This window comes from Dysidea avara, chromosome 11 (assembly GCF_963678975.1).
Source record: "Dysidea avara chromosome 11, odDysAvar1.4, whole genome shotgun sequence".
In the NCBI taxonomy this organism is placed as follows: Eukaryota; Metazoa; Porifera; class Demospongiae; order Dictyoceratida; family Dysideidae; genus Dysidea; species Dysidea avara.
This window is the reverse complement of record NC_089282.1, coordinates 21,331,178-21,345,268: the sequence shown is the minus strand read 5'-3', so window position 1 is coordinate 21,345,268 and position 14,091 is coordinate 21,331,178. Positions and strand designations below refer to the sequence as shown.

The window sequence follows — 14,091 nt, the reverse complement described above, 5'->3', positions numbered from 1 at the left end:
AATTATAAAAACAATTAGCCAGGAAGTGTGTACCTGTTTGTTAAGTTAATCTTGCTCAAACCTTTGCTTGCAATATAGCTACAACAATTAGTACAGCTTTAAATGTTCTTTGTTCCATGTTATTACAGTGTCTGCACGATAGGACAGTACCACGTAATTTGTGCATGTCTTGATGATTATTGGTTTAGCTTACATGCAATTCTGCTGTTTAGTTAACCCACATGTTCTTAAATATTAGGCTTGCCAAAGAAAAGATACCACCATGTGTGTTACTTTACAACATGATTTTTAATGCTTTATGTTATTGTGGTTAATGTGGAATGTGAAAATTAATGGTCCTGCATGTAGGGCAGGTACCAATGCTAGTAATAAATACACCTGTAGTTTCAAATGCTTTATCTACATTCATTGTGTACACAAATATACAAATTTGTATACACACAATGAATGTAGAATCAGTATCAACTCTTTAAGTACAGGATATCGGCACAACTATTAGTTGAAATGATTGGTTATGCTAGCTAGTATCAGTCATAACTATAGCTATTACCACTTCATTGTAGTATTGTGATAGAATATCGTATCAAATGGTTTATCGATGGTGATACATGATGCACAAAATTCACAGAACCCTCCTACTACTACTGATCCTTGATGAAACATTAGTGGTGTTTAATTTGTTTTAAAATGTGTTTAAAGCATTAAAATACTGAGTTCGAACTTTTGTTTTATTAGAAATTTATTTGAGTATATAATTGCGCATAAGACTTGCTTGAAATTTTGGTGGAATTACAATTAGTACTGGTAGACTATTTTGTACTGTTGGCAAGATTTAGTTTTGAATTGTGTGGGAATGCCAAGCAAATTAAATATCTCAAACCAGACAATGATTGATGTACACAAGTAAACAAGTGGACGATAAGTGATGTGATGGTCAATAATTGATGCTGTACACAACTGTCTTTGGCCAGATGCTACTGAAGAATGCTACCTGGGGAAGCTGGTACGTATGTTGTGGATACCTAGAGAATTAAGTAGGTTGGCATACAACACAGCTGATAATTGATTGCTTATGCTATTTGTAAAAGGCACATAAGAATCATTAAAATTGTCAACAAAAGAAAGCAACACAGGATTAAATTTGAGATGTACAACTTCTCATAGTGAGTTTCAATGACTTCATCTGTAAGCTTAGAATTTATAAGTAGACTTACTACTTATGCATTCTTCATCACTTTCAATAGACAACTTCCATTTTTGTTTAGGTGTAGTGAAATCTATGTGACATCTTGGAGCATGGTCAACACTGCAGAATGATGGTGGCAACCAGGAGCATGGTAGTGTGGTAGTGACGTTGAAGTATGTTCCTCTTTCATTTTTATGTTCTCATATGCTGCAAACAATACTGAAGCCACATGCATACTTCACCTAACCCTGCCATGCATGTACGTATAGTGGGCACACAGAATTGCCCATCACTTGACTGCCACCCATATTTTTAGTGGTGTAGCTGACAAACGTTGTGAATGCTTGACATAGGCAATGATTACTACTGTATTAAATACTATTAATTTTAAAATGAAGTAGGGATCCGAGCAATAAAAAGGAGATAAATGATGGTATTATAGCATAGCTTGGTGGAAAAATCCCTACATTGACATGTCATTTTGTTCAATGCAAAAGTAGGGATTTTCCCACTGAGCTATGCTGTAATACCATCATTCATCTCTTTGTTCACTCATTTTTATTGCTTGGATCCCTACTTCATTTTAAAATTAATAGTTTTTAATACACTAGTTTTTTGTTATAGCATACAGCTATGCACATATGACTGTTCTATTAGGGTAACTTGCTGTTTTAGAGTATATCTTGCACGTACCGAGGTGTGTGTCACTATTTCATATTTTCATTGTACTAGCATTATGAATACAGCTAGGCCAATATAATAATGGGGTGAGTCATTGTGATCAAGCAAATAGGTTGTTAAGAGGTGTGGTCTTGGTGATCAGTTGTTACTAATCAACCCAGATTGCATTAATAGGTGTGGTATTGAACCTGTCGTGAAGTTGCAGGTATCTACTGAGGACAAGAGTTCATAATATATATATATATATGTGTGACTGAATTTGACAAAACCCGGCTTCGACGCACAAAGCTTCGTTAGGAGATATGGCGATTTTAAATAATCATTGTGTAATAACTTCCCAGTGCCTACAGCTGTGCAAACACAATTTGCACCAAGTTTGCATCTATTTACTAGCTATCACTGAGTGGGTGTATACATTTCTGATACCCAAAATTAGCCCTGTTTTGGGCAGCTTTTCTCGGGCGGGTAATAATATCACAGGTGGTAGTAATAGGGTGGGGGGCGGTGGGTGGGCTTAATATAGGGGTATAAAATGAAGCAAGAAGACGATTGGAATCCAGAGGCCAAGTTTGGGCTCTCCATGGCCCTCAAATCACTCCAAATTGACTGAGAACACTATTGGCGAGCTCTCTGTGAAGTCCCAGCTCACTACACACCATTATCACAAAGCCATGGCCATTCAATGGCACCAATCTCCCACTCGTGGCTTTGACAGGGTCGGAAGAAAGCTGCCACAGAAACCAGACTTGCCAGTCCTGAAGGAAGTACAGTGTGGAATTTGATAGTGTATTAGGCCAGCAATCCATTTCTGGTAAAAACGTAAGTTTGATTTTGTGTGTGTGGAAGCCTTGTTATGTGAAATCCGGTCACATATATACCTAAATACATATATTATGAACTCTTGCTGAGGGTAAGTGCTTAAATAAGTTTGTGGCATCTAATTATGCTGCTCGAGGGAAGTGTTGATAGAGAAAATTGATGCTTTAGTATGGTTTCATTGCATGAAGGACGAAGACCAGCCTGATTGAAGGTAAAAGGAAGACAAGGTGCAGAGGGCACACACTCATCGGAACCCCAAAAGGCATGAGTTTGTTATTATGGTGTAAAATGGTGGCTGTGCTTGAATTCTATATCCAGCTGCCTGTAAGTGTTTTCTGTTTCTAATGTTGTATTTGATGTTAGATGGACTAATTATTCCATAAAGGTGATCTTCGTTGCGTAAAATGTTTCTAGGATGATTTTTAAAGGGGTGGTGCACTTCAATTTTTGGGTGATCTCTACTTAAACGGTAGTACATACTTTGTGAGGGTTTCCACTTGATTTCAAAACTGGCATGTAGTTGATCTACCCATTAACAAAATAGTTGTATCCCTGTAGGCTTTTATAAACTTTAAGCTGCTTGTTGGTGTACTCACTTGTGGTCTCAATGAGCTAGTTGTACATGTCTGGATAGGATACATTGGGCCAATGATACCATTCCAGAGTAGTTGGCGGACGAGTCTTACTCTGTAGTAAGCAAAACAGATCTTTAGACCAAACTAAGGACTTGCAGCTTTTTATTGTATCGTTTCTTAGCAGGTTGGTCTTTTAAGTCGCTGTAATGATTTGAGTAAACAATTCTGCTTGTCTTTCCACTCAAAATGTCAGAATGTTGGAATGTTGGATTCAAATGATTCGACGCTTCCTGCAAAACATCTATACTTTTCAGCAATGAAGCCAGACAGATTATGTAGTATTCATCGGAAGGCAGGTAGTGTGATAATTGTGAGTCTATTGAAGTGGTACCAATAGAGGACTTGCACCATAAATAATTAAGTATGGGCTTGTCCATAAAGATTGTCGCTATCTGGTGTCTTTCATGACAACCATTTCAGTATTGCAGTCAATGGGATTTACTCATATGTGATGGAACGAAAATCAGGGTATTTCTAATTTCTGTAACCTTATATCCTTTGTTTCTAAGAAAAGATATGAGGAAAAGGTTGTGGTGGAAGGTCTAGGTATGGACCCATATTCAATTAAATGATGGCAAGAAACTTTGGAGACTCTACCAAACATTCAGTGGATCAATATGATTTTTTATATTTAACTACTACCTTGGAGCAACAACATTCTTTATACAGTAGAGGTAAACAAGCTGACTGATGCTACTAGCTACCTATATCTGTCCCAAGTAGGCTTGGAAGGGAATGCTTAATTGCAGCTGCTTTATGAGAGCTAAATGGGTACATGACCTTAAAACTTACTTTTACACTGCTGAAGAAGAGCAACAGTTTGTGGTTATGGGAAAGGTATGCTTTTCTTGGTATAAAGTCAGGGTACCATAGACACCCTAAAATTTTGGCATCTCTAAATATTCAGCACTTCCCATGTATTGAACACAATGTGCTCTAAATTTCGGAAAGCAAGACAAACTTTCTAATTATAAGCGCGTTAATTTTTATTAATTGATTTCTGCCAAATTTTTAGGTATATGATCTTGTCCAAAGGTAACTCACTCACAGCTAGTAACAGCAGGATTTTTATTACCACGGGTGATTTTCAAGCAAACAGAGAAGATACTGGCAACTCATTGTTCATGTATGGTTGAGTAGGTACAAAGTGACTGACAAATGAGTTGTCGAATATCATAATTTAGGCTAGGTGAGGCTTGCTCTCACATTGCTGCAGTGATATTTTGCATGAGTAAGGTGACTGAGGTATGTAGGCAAAGTGGGCTATGCCTAGATTCCTGCATACCTAACTTGGTGTAGTTAGATTTTGTCTACAATAGAGGTAGCTATATGACACCTTGCTGGTCATCAATAGGTGTCTTTTAAAATGTAAGTAAAACCAGCATTGTTGAAACATTAAGGAGGTAGCCGTATAAGAAATCTAGATAATTCCCACCGACACAAAAGGTAAAAGACAAGTGCCACCAATAGTATGGAATCTCTATGACAAGCACAGTAACAGCCAATACCAGCAGCACAGTGACAACCAGTACCAGTACAGGGACAGCCAGTGGACAGTTAATGCATCAGTAGAAGAGCAAGAAAAATGCTATTCCACCATCAACAAAGCTATCAACAAGCCTGATATATTAAGAGCTATTAAATCTTTTGTAGAAAAACCTTGTTCCTAAATGACTCTACCAGATTATTCCAAGCAACTGAGCTGTATAACCCATCAGCATTGTTACTGCGGTTGCTAAAGGAATGTGAAACTGCTTGTATGTTGTACAAGGTATTATAATTATGTATGTGTTTAATGCTCGCAAGTCACTGAAGAGCAGATTTCATCACTGGAAAAACTTTCAAGAAACCAGTCAACTAATAAGATGTGGATTTTGCATTGCACTGGATGCATTACTGCATCAGTATTCAAGGTAGCATCTGTGACCAATGCTTGTATCCCTTCACAAAGCTTGATCAAGCGGATATGCTACCCTGAAAGCTGAAGCCTGCACACTATTAACCAAGTATTTTGTTGTACCATTAGAGCAACTGATTGACATAAAATTCTACCATGTATAGGTGGGGCTGTGCACGTGACAAAGATGCGTCAGCTACATACAATGATATTATGGTCAATAAATATGACAATTTCACCATCACTGAAGCTGGTCTCTTTGTAGATAGTACCCATCTTTTTTTTGGTGCTACACCTGACGGTATAACTTAGTGCACCTGCTGTAGCAATGGGAACCAAACATCAGTGCTTTCAAGTCTGCCTTGAATGCATAATATAGTTTAACTATATATATATATGTGACTTCTTATAGAGTAGAGTTTACTTCAAGAAAGAAAATCACTGTTTCCTAGTCTGGTTTGCTGTATAATGTGGCTGATTGCCCTCATTCATATATTGGTGTGTATGTTGTATACTACTGCGCACTCTTGAGAGTCATGCAAGTATTTTAGTCATGTCCCTCGTAAGCGTGTTATAACTATATAGTATACCACTTTAGCGTGGGTGTTGAAAGGCGCCACTCAAGTTTTAACTGGCATATTGCCCTGGCAATATCTGGATATTACCTGGGCAATATCATGGAAACGTGGTTTGCTCATGGCTTTGATGCCTAATCAGTTCAAAGATACAATACGCTTTGACTCGTTATATTGAGCGACATGGAGCGTTTAATTATGGATTTGTTTACAAGTCAGGCTAGGCTCAAGTGTAGTTGCTAAGTTTAGATTATTTGACGGTAACTAAACTATATTCTAAGATGAATGATCTATAAAATGAGTGCTTGGGCGATGTGTGGATACGTATTATATTACGGGGGGGACGTCAGCCATTGAGCAGACCACGAAACAAGGAAAATATGACAACTAAGTGAGTAGCTTATAGTCCAAAGTACTTAACTTATTAACTTACTTACTGCCACAATAGCAAAGGTTTAATGTAGTATTAAAAACTTTACACCCCAAAAATCAATCCTACTATTGAAAGTTCTGGCGTGTGTTGAAATATAGCGACGTAGGAATAATTTTCTGAACTATTTCTCCATGCTATTGAAGCCACAATCGATCATCAGATGCTAGTGTGTAAAATAAGGCTCAAACGAATAGCTGAATATTCGGATTAATATTTGTTTGCATTGCATCCAAATAATAAAATCAACTAGTGATTAATTTACAGTGGCACATGATCAGCTGTCAGCAACATTAGGCAGCCACTAATTGGTGCATTAGGCAGCCACTATTGGTGAAGATGTACCAATGCAGTGGTGAATAGCGGTAAGTGCAAGACTTTGTATGGATTTGTGGGTTACTCCAGATAGCTATTTCTACTTTGTTATAAACACTTTCTATGTCGCTGTGATAATCCTTTCAGAAAGGGCACTAAGCTATGTTTTTCTTCTCAGTAATATATTCATGGAAGCCACAAACCTGTTTGTGGTTGTTTATAGGCTTCTTGGCAGTGGCACCTTAATTACTGGATTGCATTCATAGCAATGAAACCTTACACCGAATATCCGAATAATTTTGTAACTGCTAAGCGAATCAAGACTCACGTTAGTGAGGCGCGCGGCCAAGAAACTACAAAGTGCACACCCAATTAAAAGACGTGTGGCCACTACTGTGAGTTATTTACGTGTAGGGACGGTTTCACAATATTAGTCCTGGATTACACAACATCTCTCAATAGATTTGTATTACGTTACGTGATAAAAAAAATCTTTAGGAGTCGTCGTAGTTTTCTTGCAACCTCGCTAAAATAAAAAAGTAGGCCTCGCTAAAATAAAAAATAGGTGTATTTACACATATTTCACTTTATTTCTCTACCTTATGTTACACCTACCATCACATTATACCAGTCAACTTACCTGTTTTTATACTGGCCATCTAGCACTGACATTATCTAATTCTGTTTGGCCCTACACGTATTTTCTCCATTCAAACCTCTAATCCCTACAATAACTTTTAAAGACACGACGTGGACACACTCTAATGTCTGATAAACAAGTTGTGAAAGTGTGCGAACCATAAGTTCCCTAGGGATGGCGTTTTAAGCAGAAATCTTTTAGATTCCATTTAGTGCCACGCCACATGCGAGCGTTTATAATCGCCAGATCTTATAAACAAGGTGTACAGAATAAAGTCACTAGGGAAGGTGTTTTAAGTATAATCTTCAATTTGTCTATAGATTAACCACAAAGGTAAGGCTGTAAGGTGAATACAAAAGGCAACAAGCCTATAGGGGTTACCTCTATGTAGTGTGCACCATGGAGCTTGTGTTGTGCCTTTCATTAATCATTATGCAATGTGGTTTGCCAGTGACTGTTAAGACCTTCTGTTATGGCTTTACCAGTGACTGTGTATATGAGTTGGGGTGTTCCACACAACCTGTACAATATTCAAATGTCGTGGATAAGATGACTGCAAAATCAATGAAAATTTCTTGCCATACAATGATGCTATTACAACACGTAACACAACTTTAACCAACATCAAGACAGTACTAAAAATAGTTTACACCAGTGATGATTTCTTGGCTGCATAATGACACAAGACATACCTGTAACAAGCAGGCACTGAACTTTACTTTAAATTAAACACACATGTAACTAACCTGGAACATCGGTCACACTTGCTTGGATATCTGATGACACAATCAGCCTATAGAAAAATCTACAGGTGGCCATTAAATCTGGATGCTGGAAAATATCCTATCAATGTCAAGCCCCACCCCCCACCCCCTGGGGTCCCATACACCTACTGGGGATTTGACATCTACACTTGCCCCATCCCTGGGGCTTTTGACTGTGGCAGTTTGCTGAACCAAAAATTATTTTAATAAATAAATCAAATCCCTCTATTGAGGTGGGGGTTTTGACAAGCTTCTTAGCCCCAGTACTAGGAAATTTGGCACTAGACTTTTGTCAAATCTCCTGCAACCCTACCCGGGGGTGAAGCATGACATTGATAGGTGCATAAGCACAGCATGTAAACTGGTGGGTATTAGTTTGGTGCCTTCATACCAGTACCCCTGATCCAGAAATAATATACAACAACATTCCTTAGTACATACATAGACCGACCTGGAAATTCACTACACCCTTGATGTCACTACAGTCAATCCATGTACAGTTGACAATTGAGGACTATAAAAAGAACACACAAGATAGTACAATTCCTCTGTATGTAAATGACCTGAAATTCATGACATCCTACCTGGTCCTACTGCCCATCCAACTGCTACTGCATACTATGACCAGATTACTTGTAAAAACTGACAGGCGGGCATTAAATACAACACACCCAAACTCAAGTCACTTTATACACAAATGATACATTTGAGGATTTACAAGTTGGCCTGGCAGTGACCTTACTACACAGTGTCCTGATTAGACAGGTTTCACTGTACATAAATTCTTCCACCTACAGTTCTGGGACTTCTAAATTGGCACTAGAGTGACTGAAAGTTATTTGGTCTGTATGAGTACACCTTGTTGACAATCCACTGATCCATGAGATAATTCCAAGCCAGATAATACTGGTCCATAGATAGTATATAATATCTATGCTGCTACTCAAGTTGGTACCATCAGAAGTTTTCAGCTTGGTCTTAGTGAATTTACACTGGCCAGTGCAGACGTCTAACAGTCTAAAACCCAATCGCAGCCTGACACGCGGTTAATCAGTGTGAGGCGATGTGGCACTTTACATACTAGCCTCATCTTTATTCACTCCTCCTTTCCTTACTGAACCTCCACTTCTCATTTCGTTTCTGAACCTCCACAACTAGCTGAGTACATCAGTATTCTCGACTCTTTAATATCCATTCGACTTCTTCAAGCGGTATCACAGTATGTATTTAGGTCTCTCTACAGGGTGATTCGTTTCTAGTTGATCTCTGTACAGGGTGATTTGTTTCTAGCTGAATCTATCTATAGGGTGATTTCAGGGGCAGATCCAGGGGGGGGGGGCTTTGGGGGCTGAAGCCCCCCCTTCATATTTAGGCTTTACTTGATCAATATGCTGAGTATTATAGTGAAATTTTGTCTTAGTATAATTATATGATCACTAATAATACAAATACTCATAAAACCACCTTATAAACATCTTTCCAAGATATTATCAGTGGATTTATACTAAAGTTTATGCAACAAGGACCCGGATCAGCATTGGAGGTGTACAAGATCGAGATACTCTAATAGAGCAGTCAGCTAACTACTCTAATAGAACATTCACTGGAAACATGTAGTTGGTTCTGTTATGGAATTTTTCCAAATCTGCCTGCACCTATACATACAATGAAGTGCAGTGGTCTGTTTAAAGGGCTTCATTCATCAACTTGTGTAGTTAATATGTATGGCAATACTTAATTCAGGTACACAATTTCCATTGAAAGTGCTCTCAGATTCAATCTTGTATTGTTCAAATTTCAACATTTTCCACTTGTCAACATTATTATTCTAACATGCACCTATTCAGTGTTGTGCAATTGTGAGAGGGGTGCATCATGTATTTGGTTGTCTGTATCTACCCAAACTTTTCCATTAGCAAAATGCTTCAGAGAGCCATACCTATAATCTAAAGGCAGTATATAAAATATCTACGGGCAGAAAATATTATGAATTTTATGTGGAAATGTCTCCAAATTGCAGTATTTTAGCATCTATTTTTCAAAATTTTCCTGGGGGGGCATGCCCCCAGACCCCCCTAGTTCCAGCATGCTTCGCATGCTGGAAAGTGTACTTCACACACCTCTACCCAAGAGATTAGTACCTTGAGTTAGCCCCCCCTTTTATAAATCCTAGACCCGCCCCTGGATTTGTTTCTAGCTGATTTCTCTACTGGGTGACTTTTTTCTAGCTGATTTCTCTACAGGGTTATTTGTTTCTAACTGATATCTCTGCAGGGTAACCTGTGTCTAGCTGAACTCTCTATAGGGTGACTTTTGTAGTTGAACTCCATACAAAGTGGCTTATATTTCTCTACAGGGCATAGTTGAATGCTTTAATAGAGTAATTTACTTCTTAGCTGACTGTTCTATTAGAGTATCTCGATCTCACACTTGCTAATCCGAGTTAGATTTCATGTTATAGCTCTTTAAGCCTGATTCTACTACAAGGCTTTTCTAAGGTCTGTATACTGATTTTCAAAGCATTCTACTGAGCGGTTTGTCTGGTAGGCATGGCAAGTAAGCATTTTTTTTTTAATTATTTTATTAGCTAATATTGATCGTGTAATTATCACTCACTGTTGGTTGTTTCACTTAGCTTCATGGTCTTAGCTCGATGTCTTTCAAACCATGAAAAGTTTGAGGTTCAATAGTTAACCTATCCATGTACCGATTTTCAGCTTCTTTCCATAAGCGATTTACCCTGTAGGCATGCCAACATATTGGTGTTATTTTTCGTGAATATTCACTAATAACTCCTTGACTACTTATCGTATTCCAGCAAAACTTGGTAGCAAGATGCACCTTTATACCGTGCCAAATTTCAAGGAAATCAGATGTTGCGTTTGCATTTTATGGCAGCTTTTGTATGTGTGCAAAACGACAAAAAAAAAAAAAAATGAAGAGACAGGCAAATTTTGAAGTCTCGTATCTCGTAAATGCTTGAAGCTATTTTGCTGAAATTTGGTATGTGGAGTACTGATGGTAGTGGCATGTCCATAACAAAAATGGTCTTGTTCCATAAAGGTAGCACAGAGCTATGGATTCGTAAAAATAAAGTTTCTCTCTTCCTGTCAATGTACTCACGGTGTGGCGTGCCGGCTTACACACTACCATGTGTCTTGATATATATTGGTTTTATCATTTTTATCAGCAATGTTGGGTCTTACAAATATTAGCAGAAATCTCCATAATAGCCACCAATATGATACATATGCAGTGCTTATAAATTACAGACCCCATTATCTATACTAGCTTAACAAAAGTGTCAAAACGACTGTTGGAAAGCAAGTTGATGTTGTGCTACTTCTAAAAACCAGCCGCCCTTGAAGTTAATACCATTCCTTTCTAGGTAAACAGGTAATTAAAAAAAATAATCAACCATGTATATAATTTAGTTTGTATGCTATTGTTGGCTCCACTGAAAATGAGTGGATTCCCTGTGAAAATATTACAATTACAATTTTGTTATTCAATTTGTTTCATAAGTCATGAATTATTTTGTAATTGCATTGCTATGCCGCTAATAAAGAAGTATAATTCAAACAAACTACTTTAACCACAAATTATGCACAGAAGTATCTTCTCAACTGTTTTATAGTCTGTCTATCGTGCTTTCTGACACAAAGTGTTAAGAGAAAACCTCAAGGCTGCCCTTCAGTTACATTCACATAAGTAATGGACACGTTCTCGTCACATTTTCACCTTTTTAAAGCAGCCTATGAGGCTAGATATGCCATTTTCGGTTGTTTTACACTCGTATAACCCATTGTGAAAGGTGTTCATGACGTCTTCAACAATTCACTTCATCTGTATTTCAAAATGACACAAATCAACCTTAAACTAAATCTTACTTACTTGCCTAGAAGCTTAATACAGGAGCTTCAGGAGAAATGAAAGTTCTATATGGCTTTCATTTCTCATGCACAGGCTGCTTTCAGCTTACAAAGGTTTACTCATGTAGATGCGGAAAGACTAACAAATATACAAACATACACACTTGCATGTTTTTCAGAAAACAATTTCAGTAAATCAAGCGCGTGCCCACAGCCAGCTGTGGCAAATGTCAGCTATGAGTGCATGCCTGGTTAATAAAAAAATGCTAAAAGCTGTAATATTAAGTAGTGGGAGTTCGAAAGAGCAACTGACAATGTAGTCTATCTCTAGTTTATGTGCTTTACCAAAAAACTCCATTAATTGCTGGCATAAACTTTTCTGTCAACAGGTTCAGATCATCCTCAACTGAAGTACCTATACAGACATGTGAGGGGTTCTATTGCTACAAAATGGAAAGATATTGGAGTAGAATTGTTAGAACAAAAAGATGTTGAGAAATTAAATGTAATCAAGAGAAACAATGCTGGAGATTGTATTGAATGTTGTGGAGAGATGTTGGAGTTATGGCTTCACAAACAACCTAAGGCTACTTGGAACCAGTTGATAGAAGCTCTAAAGGCTCCTGGTATTGAATTAGATGATGTGGCATCTGAAATTGAGGGAATCTTTGAATCCTCAACTAAAGGTGATAACCTAGCATCAACTTTGTCTTTAAATTGTTAGCTGATGTCAGCATGCTCTTGTGGAAAGTGGTTTAATATAGGTAGTATGCATGCGAAGGAAACTATTTAAAAGCTACTTGAACCATTGTAGTTGTGCTGGAATTTTACCTGAGCCTCAGTAATCACGATATATACAAAATTAGCCAAACAGTGGGCCAATTAAATATACATAATCCAATACAGCCAAGCTGTAAAAAAAAAGAGTGCAGCCTTCAAAAAGGCTATGGTGAAAAAAGATGTGAAATCCAAGGTGGCGGCCAAGAAATGGCTGTGATGGTAGGTTAATGGTGAAAATTTTAATAACGACAATTCAGGTGAGTTTTGTGCCAAGACCAATCCTACCATCACAGCCATTTCTTGGCCGCCACCTTGGATTTCACATCTTTTTTCACCATAGCCTTTTTGAGGGCTGCACTCTTTTTTTACAGCTTGGCTGTTTTGGATTAGATTTCACTTCTTTTTGTAGTTGTATACCCCAAAGCTGGCCTATGGGGCTTTTTAACCTATCTTTTTTCTTTAAAACAGGAAGAAGAAAAAGATGAAGCACATTTTAAATACTTTTACTAATTCTAATTTTATTAGTAAATGTACAAATTATATATGTGACCGGATTTATGAAAAGGTACCTTTTCCACACATTTTACATACCAGCAAACAAATTGCTGTAACACTTAACTCCATATACCGCTTAGCTTGTACTTAGTCTCAAAATGCAGCCAGATACTGTAGCTACAAACATGGAAAATGTCAGGCAATTATATGCCATGGTCAAAAAGTTACAAAATTTCAAAGTTCAAAAAATGGGTCACATTTTGTGTGTGAAAAAGGTACCTTTTCGCAAATCTGGTCACATATGTGACCAGATTTTACAGAACCGATCCAAATCACACATCAGGCAAAATCAAACTAACACCACCAGTGGATAGCTACACTATCGTACTACAAGTTTTGACCCTCAGCACTACTCAAACTACACGAGGCTGGTTTTTACACTCGTCTTTTCTGGGTGGTGTGGAGTGCTCAAATGGCGGTTTCAGGCCTTGTGAAGGACCTGGCTTGGCAAGAGTCAATGGTTTACTGGTGGACAGCCTTATAATGTTGGCCAGACGTGTTCTCTGTTGATTTTGCTACATATCAGCCACTAAGGAGCCAGCATAGCCCTGTAATCTCGTGTCTGGACTCCAATCGTGGTCTGCCTCCATTTTGAGGTCTATCTCTTGCCCTCCCCGCCACCTCCCAGCCTCCACCCCTTTGTGAGCACTCGTGATACTACTTCGCTCGTCCAACTGCTCAGATTTTCTATCTTATTTGGCGGGAAACTGTACAAGCAGCTACAAGTACTGGAAGTGGCTTGAAAGGTAACAGATTGATGCATCTTTTGTGTAATTTCATACGCGTGCTTGCTATCCTTGGAGAGTTATGCTGGCTTCAATTCTTTAAAACCGTTTATCTCGGAACTTCTAATGTGCGATTTGGATCGTTTTTCCAAAATCCAGTCACATATATATAATACGTACATATAATTATTTATTACATGTCAATTATCCCCTACAG

The 14,091-nt window shown here is 38.0% G+C and overlaps 1 protein-coding gene and 1 long non-coding RNA gene across 6 annotated transcripts in view; both read left to right on the top strand.

The window, feature by feature from the left end:
• LOC136238728 (uncharacterized) overlaps positions 1 to 14,091 on the top strand; it is a 124,777-nt gene that overhangs the window by 80,522 nt on the left and 30,164 nt on the right. The window lies entirely within an intron of this gene.
• The window catches only part of LOC136238725 (glycylpeptide N-tetradecanoyltransferase-like), a 36,528-nt gene that overhangs the window by 14,828 nt on the left and 7,609 nt on the right, over positions 1 to 14,091 (top strand). The window contains exons 1-3 of one of the 5 annotated variants that reach the window (XM_066029295.1): positions 953 to 1,003; positions 1,266 to 1,359; positions 12,204 to 12,500. The exons of 1 other annotated variant lie outside the window; for it this stretch is intronic. In XM_066029295.1, coding sequence (XP_065885367.1) covers positions 12,368 to 12,500 — 133 coding nt within the window. In that variant the 5' untranslated portion in view covers positions 953 to 1,003; positions 1,266 to 1,359; positions 12,204 to 12,367. Of the gene's footprint in view, positions 1 to 952; positions 1,004 to 1,134; positions 1,164 to 1,265; positions 1,360 to 11,233; positions 11,331 to 12,203; positions 12,501 to 14,091 lie in introns of those variants that run through there. 3 more of the 5 variants (XM_066029293.1, XM_066029294.1, XM_066029292.1) reach the window with 3 other exon arrangements.